This window comes from Molossus molossus, unplaced genomic scaffold (assembly GCF_014108415.1).
Source record: "Molossus molossus isolate mMolMol1 unplaced genomic scaffold, mMolMol1.p scaffold_m16_p_13, whole genome shotgun sequence".
NCBI classification, from domain to species: Eukaryota; Metazoa; Chordata; class Mammalia; order Chiroptera; family Molossidae; genus Molossus; species Molossus molossus.
The window spans coordinates 20,269,313-20,286,429 of record NW_023425348.1 but is presented as its reverse complement, the minus strand read 5'-3'; the positions used below and the strand labels follow the sequence as shown (position 1 = coordinate 20,286,429).

General features: G+C 36.3%; 1 protein-coding gene across 1 annotated transcript in view; it reads left to right on the top strand.

Moving 5' to 3' along the window:
• The window catches only part of CEP126 (centrosomal protein 126), a 78,799-nt gene that overhangs the window by 31,415 nt on the left and 30,267 nt on the right, over positions 1–17,117 (top strand). Inside the window, exons 5-6 of the mRNA XM_036258719.1 lie at positions 10,949–11,147; positions 14,152–16,273. Coding sequence (XP_036114612.1) covers positions 10,949–11,147; positions 14,152–16,273 — 2,321 coding nt within the window. The remainder of the gene's footprint in view (positions 1–10,948; positions 11,148–14,151; positions 16,274–17,117) is intronic.

Here is a 17,117-nt window from a genome sequence, read left to right as displayed (position 1 = left end):
CATTTTAAAATATTGATATTTGTTATTTATCTTTATCAAGCTGAAGAAATTGTGCTACTTATAGTGATATAATTTTAACTAAAAGGAGTAAGTCTGTGGTAGAAATGGGTTTTTCCTCACTGAAAGTCTTTCCTTGGTGTCTTTTTATTGTTTTCGCTTTTAGAGGGGAGTGGGGGAGAAATATCAATGAGAGAGAATATCGACTGTCTGCCTCCTGCATGCTGGGGATTAGGCCTACATCCTGGGCATGTGCCCTGACCAGGAATCAAACTGGCTATCTCTTGGTGCATGGGTCGATGCTCAACCACTGAGCCACACCAGCCGGGCTGTCCTTAGTGTCTTGAAAAAACTATAATGTCTCCTGCTTCCTCTCCAGGTTAGCTTAAATGAGTCATCTAGAAGCAATAGGATGGACGAACCAACTACACAGTACTCTCTGAATCCTGTATTTTCCACTTGTTTATTATAAATGTTTGTTGAAGCTACTATATGCAAAGCACTAGATCAAGCATTGTAAAGGGGATATGGAGAAGTATAACATTGCAAAATACAAATCTCTATTATATAATCTAGGAGAGAAGTGAAATAATGCTTCAAAAGTATAAAATAGTGCCAAACAATTAAAGATAATAATATTTAATATTTATTTGTATAAAAACAGCTACACTTCAGACATAAAGTATGTTAATATTTCACTGTACATAATGTATTTAGTAAAGTACTTCCATTTTTATTTTTTATTTATTTATTTATTTATTATCCTCACCCGAGGACATTTTTCCATATTTTTGTTCAGATAGAGTGGGAGGGAGAGGGAGAGAGAGAGAGAAACATCAACGTGAAAGGGACACATCGAGTGGTTGCCACCCGCACAACCCAACCAGGGCCAGGGACAAACTGCAACCGCGGTACATGCCCTTAGCGGGAACCGAACCCGGATCTCTCTGGACCGCAGGCCAACGTTCTAACTGCTGAGCCAAACCGGCCAGGGCAGTACTTCCATTTTTAGAATTCCTGTGGCCAATAGCTTCCTTGATCAGAGCTAAGAACAATTTAATTCATACTCTCAGTCTTCATTATAGTTCAGGAAAGATCTCATGGAAGAGGAGGACATCTTCAGCAAAACTTTGAAGAAAATAGGAGTTAATAATGAAACAAGTAGGTAAATGGCATTTCAGACAGAGGGACGAGCATATGCAAAGGCCAAGAATAATTGAAGGAAAGATGTGTTCTAGGAGTGAGTATGGCTGAATGATAGAATGCAAAACACCAATAATAGATTGGCTAGATATGAGATTGGTGAGGTAAATACATCTGCATGCATAGAATATAAACTTTATTCTGAGAGTTCAAGAGATGCTAATGAATCATTTTAAGCCAATGGGTGATAAGATCAACTTTTCTTTTTTTTTTTTATCCCCACCCAAGGACATTTTTTGTTCAGATAGAGTGGGAGGGGGAGAGAGAGAGAGAGAGAGAGAGAAAACATCGATGTGAAAGGGACACATTGAGTGGCTGCCTCCCACAAGACCCAACCAGATCTGGGAACAAACTGCAACCGAGGTACGTGCCCTTAGTGGGAACTGAACCCAGGTCTCTCCAGACCACAGGCCAATGCTCTAACCACTTAGCAAACCAGCCAAGGCTCAACTTTTCTTTTTTAATATATCATTTTAATTTATTGTGAACAAGTGTGGATAATGGATGAAAGAGGACAAAAAAAGTCTATTTCATCAGTAATTGAAATTATATGGCTCTAGAGCTCAAGAGAAAGATCTAAGCTTAAGATATTTAAAGCTAACACGATAATGAGATCAACTATGGAGAATTATGTGCTGTGATAACAAGACTAGGCTAAAACACTAAGGAACAGTAGCATTAAGAAGTGAAAAAGGCCCTGGCCGGTTTGGCTCAGCGGTTAGAGCGTCGGCCTGCGGTCCGGAGAGACCTGGGTTCGGTTCCCGCTAAGGGCACGTACTTCGGTTGCAGTTTGTCCCCGGCCCTGGTTGGTCGTGCGGGTGGCAGCCACTCGATGTGTCCCTTCACGTTGATGTTTCTCTCTCTCTCTCCCTTCCTCTCTCTCCCTCCCACTCTATCTGTACAAAAAATGGAAAAATATCCTCGGGTGAGGATAAAAAAAAAAAAAAAGTGAAAAAGCCTGGCCTGTGTGGCTCAGTGGTTGAGCATCGACCAATGCACCAAATGGTCACCAGTTTGATTCCTGGTCAGAGTACATACCCAGGTTGTGGGCCAGATCCCCAGTGAAGAACATGCAGGAGGCAGCCAATCGATGTTCTCTCTCATCATTATTTCTCTCTCCTCTTCCTTCTTCTCCCTCTAAAATCAATAAAGAAAAAAAAAATTTTTTTAAGAAGTGAAAAAAAGAGAAGCCTGCAAATAGGAATAGAATGGTTGACATCAGACTAGCAAGGCTGGTATCATGGAAACTAAAGAAGGATACAGTTTCATGGGAGGGGGTAAAAACAGTTTATGGAGATCAGATTGCTTCCAGGGAACCAGTAATAAAAACTTATATCCACCAGGAAACAGGTGGCACATTTAAAAGGGGTAAGCGAAGAAAAGGTTGTTAAAGGACTGGGAAGCCAACTAAGGATGATGAAGCACCCCTAGAACTGACAACAAAGGCAGTATGACCACCACAGACCTGAACTGAGAAGAGCTGCAGCTATAGAAGAGGGCTGCCGGACAGGGCCTGCAGATCTAGGTAGAGGAGCATTGCCACTGCTAAACCAAGCCAGCCCAGCAGAGAGAAAGCCAGAGGAATAAATATCAAAATGTCTTTTTTCTGTCACCCTTCCATTTCTTGCTAATGCCTTACATCGGCCAAACTCAGCCAAAAAGCAAAAAGCCAGTGATCATTCAGTCTCTGCCAAGCAGAGACAAGTGGAGAAGTGAATCTGGAGAGGCAAAGAGAGAATATCCAGAATAGAAGCAATGTTTCACTATATTCCACAACAAAAAGTCACACGGGCAACTTTTGTCAGAGCAACTTTTATCAGAGGCATGAGGACAGCAAAGAGATTGCAATGAGTTGTAAAGAAATAGAGGAAGAAAGTAAAGATAAGTGTAGCTTGGCTGTGAAATGAAAAGAGTAATAGAACAATAGCCAGACAGAATAGAAATGTGAATGAGATATGGTCCTTTCTCCAAAAAAAATATTGCAGTGAAATTATACCATGTAATGATAGTTACATTATAGTACATGTGTAATGCCATGTAATGGGGCCAATTACAGAAATATTAGCATAGTGATTTTTAAAAGTACAAAATTCGAAGTTGTGAAGAGTACCTAAAGGATGAGTATGAATTGTTTAATAAAGAAGCATAGTTTGAGCCCAGCCTGTGTGGCTCAGTGGATTGAGCATCGACCCATGCACCAAGAAGTCGCTGGTTCAATTCCCAGTCATGGCACATGCCCAGGTTAGGGGCTCGATCCCCAGTAAGGGGTGTGCAGGAGGCAGCTGATTGATGTTTCTACCTCTCCCTTTCTCTCTCTAAAATCAATAAAAATATATATATTTTTTAAAAACATAGGTTGAGTTTAGGCATGTTTAGGGCTACAGTGTTGTAAAAGGCACAGATCCCTAAGGAAATAAAACTTGTTCAGAGTGGAGGGCTATAGGATATGTTGCTGGTAGGACAGGAGATGATCTAGAATGCAGATTGGGATCAGATTTGAAATGCTTATGTGTCTAGCTAGGAAGTTTGAACTTTAACCTAAAACTAGTAGAGAATCAGTGGAGGTTATTTTAGAAAGATTATTGGTTTGTGAATGTTGGAAAATGAAAAGGATGGAGAGGAATTGGAGGCAAGGAGACCAGAAAAAATTAATGGGAAAATTCAAGGAATAGATTAACACTGCCTAAACTATTTTGTGTAGTGAAGAAAGGACATCTGATAAAGACTAAAGATACTTTGAGTATAAGAAAAGGATGAGAAAGAAGAAAGAATGAAAATGCCTTTTCATGATACAGAGAAGTGTGAAATAAAGAAAACAGTTTAAAAATGTTTGTCAAGAATAAGTATAAGAATTGGAGTATGGAGAGAATAGTAGCAGGAAAATCACAGGGATCCAGCTGTGAATTTATTTATCTATTTGTTTGCTTGTTTGTTTTTTAATTTTGGTACGTGCCCATAGCGGGAACTGAACCCGGGACTCTCTGGTCTGCAGGCCGACACTCCATCCACTGAGCCAAACCTGCCAAGGCAGCCACCTGTGAATTTAAAAGGACTAATGTTAATAGGGTGTTAGTTAAGTAGATAAGAAAAAATGAAGGAAAAGATATTTCATGGGAAGAATAGATTATGACTTTGGTATATGATGGAATAAGGAAAATGTAAAAAGCAAAAAATAATCAAAAGCTGAAATTTTTACTCCTTTTTTAAATTTCTTTTTCTTTATTGATTTTAGAGAGAGGGGAAGGGAGAGGGGGAGAGAGATAGAAACATCGATGAAAGGGAACATCGATTGGCGGCCTCCTGCATGTCCCCCACTGGGGATTTGGCCCACAACCTGGGCATGTGTCCTGACCAGAAATTGAACCAGCAACCTCTTGGTGCATAGGTTGACACTCAACCACTGAGCTACACCGACCGGGCTTGAGTCTTAATAACTCCAGGAATTTGGTGATTTTAAAAATAAAAAGGGCCCTGGCCGGTTTGGCTCAGCGGTTAGAGCATTGGCCTGGGTTCAAGATGGGTTCAGTTCCCACTAAGGGCATGTACCTCAATTGCAGTTTGTCCCTGGCCCTGGTTGGTCGTGCGGGTGGCGGCCATTCAATGTGTCCCTTTCACGTCAATGTTTCTCTCTCTCTCTCTCTCTCTCTCTCTCTCTCTCTCTCCCTCCTTCTTCCCCCCTCCCTCTCCCTCCCTCCCTCTCTCTCCCTCCCACCCTGTCTGAACAAAAATGGAAAAATGTCCTTGGGTGAGGATAAAAATAAAAAATAAATAAATAAAAAGGAACATAATGAAAGGGTACAGATTTGGCACAATATTGCTAAGTTTTATTTGAGCCTTCTGAATTGAGATAAATATCCAAGTAGAAATTTATAAAAACAATTTGACCTGAGATGAAATGAAAGATCAAGGCTATAGAAATAGATTTGAAAGTCAAGCTTGTATATGTTGTTGCTTAATTTTTATATGTACTTATGCTTCCCCAACCATATTATAATATTTTAGAGAACAGTGACTAAATCTTACACATGCTTACACATCCTGTAGTGCTTAGCTCAGTGCTATGCATGTTGGAGGTATTCAGTAAATACTTTAAATGGGTAAAGATCACTGACATAAGTGATCACTTCTCAAAGGTTAGAAACTTGACCTGAAACTTAATAGATGAGGAGGATATTCACCAGAGACAAACACTAGGGACTCCCGAGAGAGGAAGAAAGGAGTGTGTGAAAAGGCATGAAGCCATGAAAGGACATGTTGGGTTAAGGCAGCTGAAAGTAGTTCAATTTGGCTAGTGTGTATTATGAAAATAGGTTGGTTGGAAAGGAAGACATGAGTTAAATCATGAAATATTTAGAAATATTGCCAGAATGGAAAAGAGTAGGGTAAGACTAAAGGTGGGAAAAATCAGATAAAGTGCTGCTTTAGTTAATGAAAATGATGACTTCTTGAGAGCTATTAGGAAGCTAAATCAACGTGATTTGGTAACTGGAAGGTGATTGAGAAGAGTCAAGGATGACTGGAGATTGAGTATGGCTAATTAATGAATAGTGAAACCATTTACCAAAATGAGAACTATTATGGAAGAAACTGTTTAAATGAGAGAGTAACTAGAAGGACAATAGTAAGTTGTGAGTTTGAGACACTTGTGAGATATTCCCGGGTTGGTTTTTCCTAGTAAGAAATCTGGGCCATGAATATAAATGTGACAATTGCCAATGAATGGATAAAACTAAAGCCAAGGGTCAACACCCATCAGTGGTAATCTTGGGTTAAGCTAAGCAGTCAAAATCCCATGACTACAGTTAGCCATGTTTGGCTTCAAATAGGACAGGAAACATCTCATGTCAACAGTCAATATTCTTCAACAGGAGGAATCTTCATGGCAGGCCATAAAGCAGTCAAAGGGCTCGTCTTTACTATGCCAACCAGAGAAGAAGGAAAATAATTAGGAAAGCATGATGATACAGAAACCAAGGGAATTAAAGTTAGGAAAGATAGCACTCAAGAATGTCTGTTTTTTGAAATTATTAGGTTAATCAGTTAATTATTAGCAAAATCAGTACATTGAAGTGGTAGAGGTAGAAGCCAAATAGCAGTGTGTTAAGGAACAAATAAAAGTTGAGGCAGCAAAGGCAATATATTTGTAGAGCACTTATGGGAAAGCTTGTTTGAAAAAGGAAGGCGACAAACAATTGGAGGGGAATTCAGGGCCCAGGAGGAATTTAGAATGATAAAAAATTTCAAACCGTTTAGTGTAGAAATGATGTGCACTTTTATATACAGTTTTACACTCTCAGGTTTCTTTTTCTGTGTATCAGTTGTTATCCTTTGTATTATCCGATGTTTTTAATAAAAAAGCTCTTTGTACTATGAATGAAAGGATAAACTATTTTAACAGTGTACAGTTTCTTAAAGTCTTACAAGAGTTAAAATATTAGAACAGCTTTGGTTTCCCTTTGATAACATACAGTTATCATTACACTAAATCTGTGCTAGGACCATTGAATAGCATATATCATCATTGTTTTTTGAGAAATTGTCTTCATTCTAAATTAGAATATATAGTGTTCATACTATTATTGTAATATACTGTATTAAAATATACTATTATAACTGAATTCATAATATCTATATCTATATATACACATATGCACATATAAATATTATGTATTTGGAAAATAACAGATGTATACAATTTATAGAGGGAACACTATGGTTTACTTATTAAAAAGTTGAACTTCACAGATAGCTAACAATATTAAATAATGTGTGTGAAAATGCTCCATAAATTATAAAATGCTATACAAATATAAGATATAAGGTTAATAGAAATATTTATATGTACTGTTTATCACAAATATAATTAAGCTGAAAATATTGATGGGCTATTGTTACATTAAAATGACAGTTTCTGTGGACTATAAACCTAAAATGCATTAAGTCATGTGCCAGTTAATGACCAAGATGCATTCTGAGAAGTGTGTAGTTAGGCAGTTTTGTCATTGTACAAACAGCATAGAGTGTTCATACACAAACCTAGATGGTATAGCCTACTACATACCTAGACTGTATGGTATTGCCTACTGCTCCTAGGCTATGAGCCTGTACAGCATGTTACTGTACAAAACATGAGATTAAATCAAATACAAGAAAAAATTATGCAATCAAGAGACAGTAAACATGTGACGTATAAGGCTGCTGCCAGTGTAACACGGCACACTGTTTTACAGCAAACTTTTTTTTATAAGTAAAAAGAGTATACTCTAAAATAATGATAAAAAGTATAGTAAATACATAAGTAACATATGTATTTACTATACTTTTTATCATTATCATTATCAAAGATTATGTACTGTACATAATTGTATGTGCTATACTTTTATATGCCTGGCAGTGCAGTAGGTTTGTTTACTCCAGCATCACCACAGACACATGAGGAATGTGTTGGGCTAAGATGATATGATGGCTACGACATCACTAAACAATAGAAATGTTTTATTTCTTTAATAGTCCTACAGGACTGCAGTCATATATGTGGTCCATCGCTGACCAGAATGTCATTATGCAGCAAATCACTGTAATGCCAAGGAACAGGGAGCTTCCAAAGAAATGGAGCTATATCAGTGCCCATAAACAATTGTTTTAATACGGGAAATATTAATTATAGATAAAAATAATTTAAGATATTGGTAATGTGGTCTTCCAAAGGAGAAAATAATTATATGAAAAAATGGAAGACATTCAAAGCTTAAGCCTCAAAAAAACAAGCAGGGAATATGTTCACATGAAAATCGAAGCTACCTCAGGAAATAATGAAATACAGGACTGTTAATAAGGAACTAACATTAAACAGGTAATCAGCCTTCCACCACATTCCAAATACTTATCACAAAGATAATATACTTGATCCTTATGGTAGATGTAGGATAAAAAAAACCTTTATTTACTCTCATATTAAATTTTTATACTTTAAATGCTGTTATTAGATATCTGTCTCCAATATCCATGTATTTGTGATTAGACAATAAATTCTAAGCCACATGCTACCCAGAGAAGTCTGGCCAGAACTGAGCAGTGGTTTATTTGACCTCTATTTGCCCTTTGTACTAGTGCTTTAAACCAAATTATCTAGCCTGTATTCATTGTCCATATAACTACCAGACTTCTGAGAGGTAAAAATATTCTAAGAGCAAGGAATGAGAAAAGGGGAATCTGAATAAGCTATATACATTTCTCAGCCCATGTGAGAGCATGTGATTGAACAAAGAAGGTCATGCATGGATCCTAAGGACAAAAAATAATATTACTCAAAAACCTAGAGGCAGCCCAATAAACCAAAAAACCATCTTAACAAGGCTGTGTCTCTACCTGCCTATCCAAATGCTTTTCCACATGTGCAGATCCATTCCTGCCTGCCCAGCAGTCTCCTCACCTGATCCCTACTTACCTGATCGGCCGTCTCCTTCACGGGCTCCATTGCTATCCCACCATTCCCAAATTCTTCCAAGCTATTCAACTGTTTCTCCCACCCGCCAGCCCTATACCCTGCCTATCCGTCCATCTGTCCCCTCTACTCTTTCAAAGACCTTTTTACCATCCCCATTATTGTCCTACCCAACTAAATATCTTCCTCACCCTCCAGCCCCAGTTACTCCCAGCTTTTCTAGCAGTTTCCCTTTTCTACCAGCCCCAATTCCTTCTGGCCCACCTGACCATTTACCACTGCCACCTCGAAGTTCTCCAACCATTCCTGATTCTGACTCACAGAGCAAGTTATTTTACAAAACTTTCAGGCGCAAACATTTCCTTCCAGCACAACAGTGTACCCCAGCCACTCTAATGCCTGCCCTTGTTCGCCGTTCCCTTCCAGCTCAACTGGTTGTTTCCCCAACCCCTCTGGAAGCTCTCCCAGTTTTGAAGCCTTCCAGTTTATCCGGTCATCCCCCTCATCAACTGGTTCCCACTCTTTCTTATATTGCTCCACTGCCTGAACATCCTGCTAGCTTAGATCCTTTTCAGTCAGTCCAGCAATCTGTTCCACAAACCACATTGTCAAGTCTGCCCCAGGCCACTGCAGACCATCTGCCTGCCTCAGTTCTCTCCCATCCACCTCCCTGTCTTTCTCCATCCTCTTCTTTGTCTTTATCTCCTCCTACTTCTAGGTCCTCTTCTTCACCCTCTGTACAGATTTCTTCCTCTTCATCCATTCTTGCTTCTTCTTCACCTTCCTCTTCTACCTCCCCATCCTTACCTCTTTCATCTATCCCTCTTTTTTCCTCACCTTTGCATTCAACTCCCTCTCCATGTTTGCTTCCAACTTATTTAGATTTTCCCTCTCCTGTTCCTCCTGTTTCTTCTTCCTTTATGCTTTCTTCTTCCTTTCCCCCCATGCTTCACTCTCCCTCTCTTTCTTCCTCCCCATCTCCTTTTATTCCTATCCATCCCTTCAATCCTCCTCACTGGGGGAAGAAAGTAGAGAAGAGAAGAGAAGCAAGTGGAGTAGCGAAGAAAGAAATAGAGAAGAAAGAGTTGAGAGACGACAACTTTAAAGGTAAATAAACTGAGTTTATTAGATACTTTGTAGATTTAGCAATATTTTGTTTGGGAAGGGTGATTGAAGGGGAAAGAATATGTAAAAGTAGAAAATCCTAAAAGGAGGAGAGAGAAGCATACTTTCAATGTTCAGAAATTTGTGTTAAATAATTTCTTGCTCTCCCTGATTTTCTTGTGGTCACAAAAAGATAGTCAGGAATCTAGTACTCACTGACCCAGACTATTTCAGTTTGTCCAAATAAAAATATATATGGGTATTGGAGATAGGTATATGTCACATACATCACATTCCAAAACATTTTTATCCTCACTGACTTGAATAATTGAATTCAAATGAATTAGGAATAAATGCCCTTGGGATTCACACTAATGGCCCTAGTGTAGCAGCAGTCATATATCTCATCCTGATCCCACCCACACCCCAAATCTTCTTTTGTTATTTGTTTTTCACTTTGTACTTATGCTGAAATGTAACATGCTGTAAGTTTCTAGAAGGTGCAAAATTCTAACAGATGATAATGTCATCCCTGATGATTTTTTAGTGGCATTTTGGCACACTAAAAGTAGACTCAACATTAAAGGTACCCTTCTGTGGCTTATATATGTGATACAACTGAAAACAAGTATGTGCACACTTCTCCATAGAGTAAGATCCAAGCACCCAAACCTAGTATATTAGAATGGAAATTCCTACCTACCTTGACAAGCAATTTTTATGTTTTCTACCTACCTGAATCTTCAACCAACTCTATTGGAGTTATAGGACTACCTACCATCCATGACACCAACTCAGAACTAAGGGTAATGAAAATTATTAATATCCATATAGGAATGCTCTTAAAGAACTGAGGAATGATTCTACATATCTATAGGAATTCCTTCCATATCTGTCCTAAACAACAGAGGAATAGAATTTAATAATCAAAGCCATAAATAATTGGGCATTTCTACATGATGGTGGAATGCTTTATTAGAACAGCAGTCCAACAACCATTTTTATTCTTCTAAATTGACTGACTTAAATTCTCATGCTAACATGTCTATATATTTCTCCAATATCCTTATATGTGATTATCTGGACACACCTACATACACTACATGAATGTGTTATTTATATGTATATAGAAAGAAGTTAACTTTATTGAAATGTACTAAGCGTTTTTTTGTTTGTTTGTTTTTTATGCTTGGTTCACAGAGCTATAGATAATGCCTTGCCTTCATTGCTATCAAAAAATGACCAGAAGCATCAGAAACATATTTTATCCAAAATCAATTGTGATAAAGAAATAAAGGAAAATAGCAAGACAAACTTGGCTACTAACAAAGATGCATTCCAGCTTAAATTAGTGGAAACTCAGAAACTCCTAGAAGATCAGCATCTACGTAGTTTGCAAGTATGAAACTATAAATGTGGTATTAATATTTTAAGATCTAGCAATAATTCTGTCCATCTTTGCAGTGTTCTCCACTAAAGAAATGTATGCCATTTGCCAAGGATAGGCCATGAAAGAGAATGTGGGTGAATCAGCATAAATTCATCATAGATACTAGAAAAATAATTTTAGTTTTTTCCCTTGCATTTTCTTCATCTTTCCTCTGCTTCCTCTATTCTTCTTTCTCCATCTCATATTTAGAAAAATATGCTTTATGAATGTTATTTTCTGACAAACATGAAAGCTATTTGAAAGTACAGTGTAATATAAGTGTCACTATTAGAGACTGAATTATAAAATGCAGCTTAAAAATTAAAATGCATGTGGTAGACATTAGGTTCTTAATAAAAAGGGGGTACAATTAGTAAGAAATGGTTTATATTCTATCTCTCTCTTTTTTTTTTTTCCAATAGGACTTTATGGACACCGAAATTTTAATTTTATAACATTTTCATGAACATTCTTTTGAATTTTTTCCCCTATGTTCTATCCCTTAGACACTTACTTTGTTATGTTTTTTTTTAACCCTCACCCGAGGATATTATTCCGTTTATCTTCAGATAGAGTGGGAGGGGGAGAGAGAAACATCAATGTGAAAGAGACACATCAATTGGTTGCCTCCTGCACAACCTAACCAGGGCTGGGGATGAACTACAACCAAGGTACGTGCCCTTGACCAAAACTGAACCCGAGACTCATTGATCCACAGGCCAGTGCTCTAATTGCTGAGCCAAACAGGCCAGGGCATATTATTTTCCCACCAATGAGTGGGATTTCAACAGATTTTCCCAAAATGTCATGTACTTTATTTTTCATAAGTAATTACACATATCTATCAGATTTCCTAGTAGGCTGAAATCAAGATTAAATTCATAACCTTGGCCTGATTCATTCAATAACTAAACAATAGTGGCAGGGTTAAAAAACAAAGTAGGAGACTTCTGGCTATGATGAAGTGCCTTCCTGCCATGAACAACTGTAATTTTGAATAAAATTTATGAAACAAATGTTTTTAGACATTACAGAATAGGCAGTACAGAATATGATCTTGAAAATAATAAAGGGAAAACAAATGAGATAAGCCCTTTTTACCTAGACATATTCTCTGGTTAAGCCTCAAAACAGTCCACAAGTTACCCAACTGCCTGTCAAAAAAAAACTTAGCACTCTCTTAAAGAAGATGCACAACATAATGCTAGCAATATTCAACATGTAATCACAACTTATAGGAAAATATAGCCCATAACTAGAAAAACAATTAGTCAATATAATCAGATGCAGAAATGACAGAGAAGATGGAATTAACAAGCAGGAATAAAAACCATTTTGGTAAACATTTTCAAGGAATTAAATTAAAAATGAACATAATGAAAAAGGATATTTTAAAGAAACTATAATATCTTCTAGATCTGAAAGCATAATATTTGAAATGAAAATTTTATTGGATGGACTTAACAGTGTTGGCATAACAGACAAAAAGATTAGTGGACTCGAAGACATGGCAATAAAAAATTATCAATTGAATCATTGAGAGAAAAAGACTGGAAATAAATGAATAGAACATTACTGACCTATGAAACAGAAGCAATATAACATATATTTAAATAAAATTCAAAGATGAGAAGGAAATTTTAAAGAAACAGTAACTAAAAATGTTTCAAATTTAATAAAATTATAAACCTACAGATCCAAGAAACTCAACAAACTCCAAGAAGGATAAGCTTGTACATGTGTGCACATATATGCGTACATATACACAGACATGCACACACACCACGAAGGCACATCAAAGTCAAATTAAGCCTGAAGAGAAAAAGATACATTAAATGGATGTGAACAAAAATAAGGTGGACCGCTAATTTCAAGCCAGATGACAATGAAATATTTTTAAAATTGTGAAAAAATGACCAACTGAGAATCCTGTATCCAACTAAACTATCCTTCTGAAATTAAGGTGAAATAGGCATTTTCCAATAAACAACTTAACGCAACAGCACTCCCGCAACATCTGCACTACGAGAAATGCTACAGGAAGTTTTTCAGGCAGAAGGAAAATTACATGAGATGAAAACTCAGATCTATAGCAACAGAAGGCAAATTAGTGGTTAGTGGTAGGGACTGACTGCAAAGAAGTATGAGAGAACTTTTGGCAAATGGAAAGGTTCTATATATTGTTTGGTATGGTGTTTATGGGTGAATAGTTGATCTATACATTTAAAATAGGTGCATTTTATTATAGATAAGTATCTTCAATAAAATGTATTTTAAAACTTTCTCTTTCACATAGATGTTTCTATCTTTCTCTCTTTTCCTCTCTCTCTAAAAAAATCAATAAAAACTTTTTTAAATCAAGTTCTCACCCCTAAGTCCACATTAGAATTACCTGGAGAATTTTTAAATAAAAAGTAATATCAAAACATGGACCCCATCATAGTATTAAATCAGCAAGACTCCTTTATATAATTCAAACATGCAGCCAGGGTTGAGAACTCTACTGTGTAGACCATGACATTAATGTTTACAAAAAGATGTAGACCTTCCTACAGGAAATTCACGGTAGGGTCATAGAGCTTTAGGAGCTTCATTCAAGTCCAGTGACTGTTTCAGGAAAAAATACCATTTGTTAATAACTTTTTAAGAATCTCACATGCTGTTATGAAACCTTAAAGAACCTTCATATTCTAAATGGATTAGCAATAACCAAATTATTTTCTAAGCTATAACTGTGGTTAGAATAATTGGGTAGTTACTTTAGACATAGAAATTAAGGCTACAACTTTATTATTAAAGTCTTTTGCTAGCTCCCTCTTTATCACTCTGAGGACTACTCCAGGGATATAGATATGTTTATAGACATTTTACTGTATTTGATGTGCCAAGGAGCAACAATAACAATGTGTTGAATCATAAATTTTGGCATTTACAAAATGTCTAAACTATAAAACTTTGTTCTTTTTTCTTTCAGAAATTTTGTAATGAAGTTAATCAGATAACAAATTCTGAAACCCTCTCAAGTATAGACAGTCTTGAGGCTGGAGAACATGAAGAAATCTATTTAACACTTACTAACAAGGAGCCTTCAACATCAATTCAGCAGAATTCTATTTTGCCCAAATCCATAAATCTACAATCAACTAATCTAAGCTGCTTAGATGAAGATAACCTTTTATTCTCTAAAACTCAACATATAAATAATTGGCTAGTAAATTTAGATGATCCAAATACTCAACCTGTCACACCTTTCTCAGATATTTTAAGTAAACCTAATAGTCTACCTTCACGTGAATGTTCTAATAGTAAAGAACAAAATCCATCTGCTCTATGTAGAACTGCGGAAAGAGCCACAAATACTACTAATAACTTAGTAGCCTTTGTATGTAGTCCACCCATATCTGTACATGATAAAAACAGCAAAAAGGCCTCTGAAACTAGCACTGTGAGGACAGTTGACTCCTCTTCTGGGGCATTCAAAAAAGAGAGACCATTAGTTACTGAGAGCCCAACATTAAAATTCAGCAAAGCCTGTAACACTCCAGATTCTCTAACCCAAGAAATGGCTACAACTTCAGACCAAATTAAATATTCTGAATTAACTCAAGAAAATAAAACTACTTCAAATCCTACTTCATTTTTACCTGTGGCAACATCTTTAATTTTGTCATCTAATATACAATCAGCTGAACCTTTACCAAAGAACAGTATACATATAAAAGAAACCAACCCAGTGCAGTGTTCTGATAAGTTAGGGGAATTGAAAGATGTTAAGGATGAAAAGATAAAATATTTTAATTCCAATAACGAAGACTTACCTTTATTTACAGACACTTTTCCAGCTGCCTATGTACCTCACAACTCTGATTCAAAAGATAAAAAACAGAAGATTACTGAAATATCATCATCTAATATAAGTTCTAATTATGACTTAGTTGGTCAGCACAAGAAAATGAAATATAATATTCATGAGAGCAGTGTTAGGTTTCTTAAAAGCATTTTAAAGAAAGAATCTAAATACTACAAACATGATTATTATAAGACACCAGTTATAAATCAAGGTTTTAAGTTAGGAAATCAAAAAGCAGGAGCTATCAGAGATAGTATTGAATTAACAAAAGAAAAAGGGAAAAGTGTAGAAATTCCAAAGACTATTAAAAAACTAAGGTGGTTTGATGAAACTGAAGATAATCATTCACTGGAGAATGGACCAGAAATATATCAACAGTGGTCTCAACCATTCCACATTCAAACTAATAGTGGTGTTGCCAGCAACATAATTAGGGTCCCTGCTTGTGCTGTAAATTCTGCTAATAGAACAAAGCCCAAGGATGATTCTATCTCTGAAAATGTTAATTTAGGAGGATTTGGAACAAACCATGTGTCTTTGAACTGTTTTATACCTTCAGATTTTAACAATGCTAAACAAGCCTGGCCAGCCTCAAAAAGAGAAGAAAGTAAAGCTCCTGTACATCATGGTGATTCTGAAACTCAGAAAGCTAATCTACAAAGAGGTAGAGCAAAGGGTATTAGCACAAAATCTGCTCAAGTCCAATCAGGGTTTCTGTATCCAAACAGAAAAGGCACTGTCATTCGAGCACAGTCTGCAGGCAAAGCCAACACATTGTCACAAGCTCAGGGTAAATTAATTGTACCTCATCCTCCTAAACCTCCACCAGATATTAGTAGTGATAAAAATATACAGGTGTCTCAGTGTCAATCAGAAATGCCTAAAAATTCTCAAAACGTTATTACAAACAACTATATTAGTTCAAAACATGTGCTTCTAACAGAACACAAGTTGAATCAGTGGAATAAAGAAAGGAGTCTTCCATTCTCACATGTTTGTTCTGACTCAGTCACTGTGATGCCATCTCTATCATATTGTTCTTCTGAGTGCCAAACTTTAGCAAAAATAAATCATTCAAACGGCACTCAAATCATTGCCCAGCAGGATGGGACATTATATTGCACCCAAAGATGTCCTGTTTATGAAGAAAATCATCACTCTGCGGCTTTTAGATCTACTAAAGAAAAATATGTTCCCTCGTGGAAAAGACAGCATAATATTCTGGGTCAAAATGAAAAGGCTGCTGGTAAGAATAAATTTATATATTTTTATAGATAAAATGTACAACTTTTTAAATTCATGTGAAATTCTTATTAGGGTATAGTAATGTATACCTTATAGATAGTAATGTCAAATAATAACAACTTATCTTTCTTAGTATTATACCCTTGTCTATCCAATAGCTAAAGTTTTTAGAGAATTACCCAACCTTTGCTCATCTAAAGTTAGAAACTTTGCTAGTCCCCATTTTCTCCATGACTTTTCTTGTTAGTTTAAAAGAGGGAGGACAAAGAATAGTCTAATTCTTATCCCATGTCATTCTGTCATTACCCCAATATTATAGTCAAAATGTCTATCAAAATAACCAAGATAAAAATATTGTTATTCTAAATAGATGAATAAACTTTGTTGTAATACTTTCCTATATTTTTCTTTTAAATGTTTGTTAAATTGAATTGTAATAAGCTAATGATAGGTGTGCCAAACCCTTCCATCCCGTTTCCAAAAGAGTGGCCGTTCTACTGTTTGTTATATATATTGTTTTCATATGGAGAAAAAAATTATAGCATTCCTTTAAATATTTTTGGAAATTATTTCTGTACAGAATGTCATTGCCCTTGTAGCTGGTTGATGCCTCATGAAGCTACTTTCCTCTGAAGGAATGGACTAGGAACCCATATGTTACTGCATAGCTGGGAGGAAAAAAACTTGTCTTTTCATTAAATAGTGCTGAATCATTTTGATGATCATATGGTATTAGTAAAATGAGCCTTAACTCACACCATACATAAAAATCAATTCCAGGTAAACTGTAGATATAAATATGGAAAATGAAAAAGAAATGCTTCTAGAAGATAATATAGATTTAG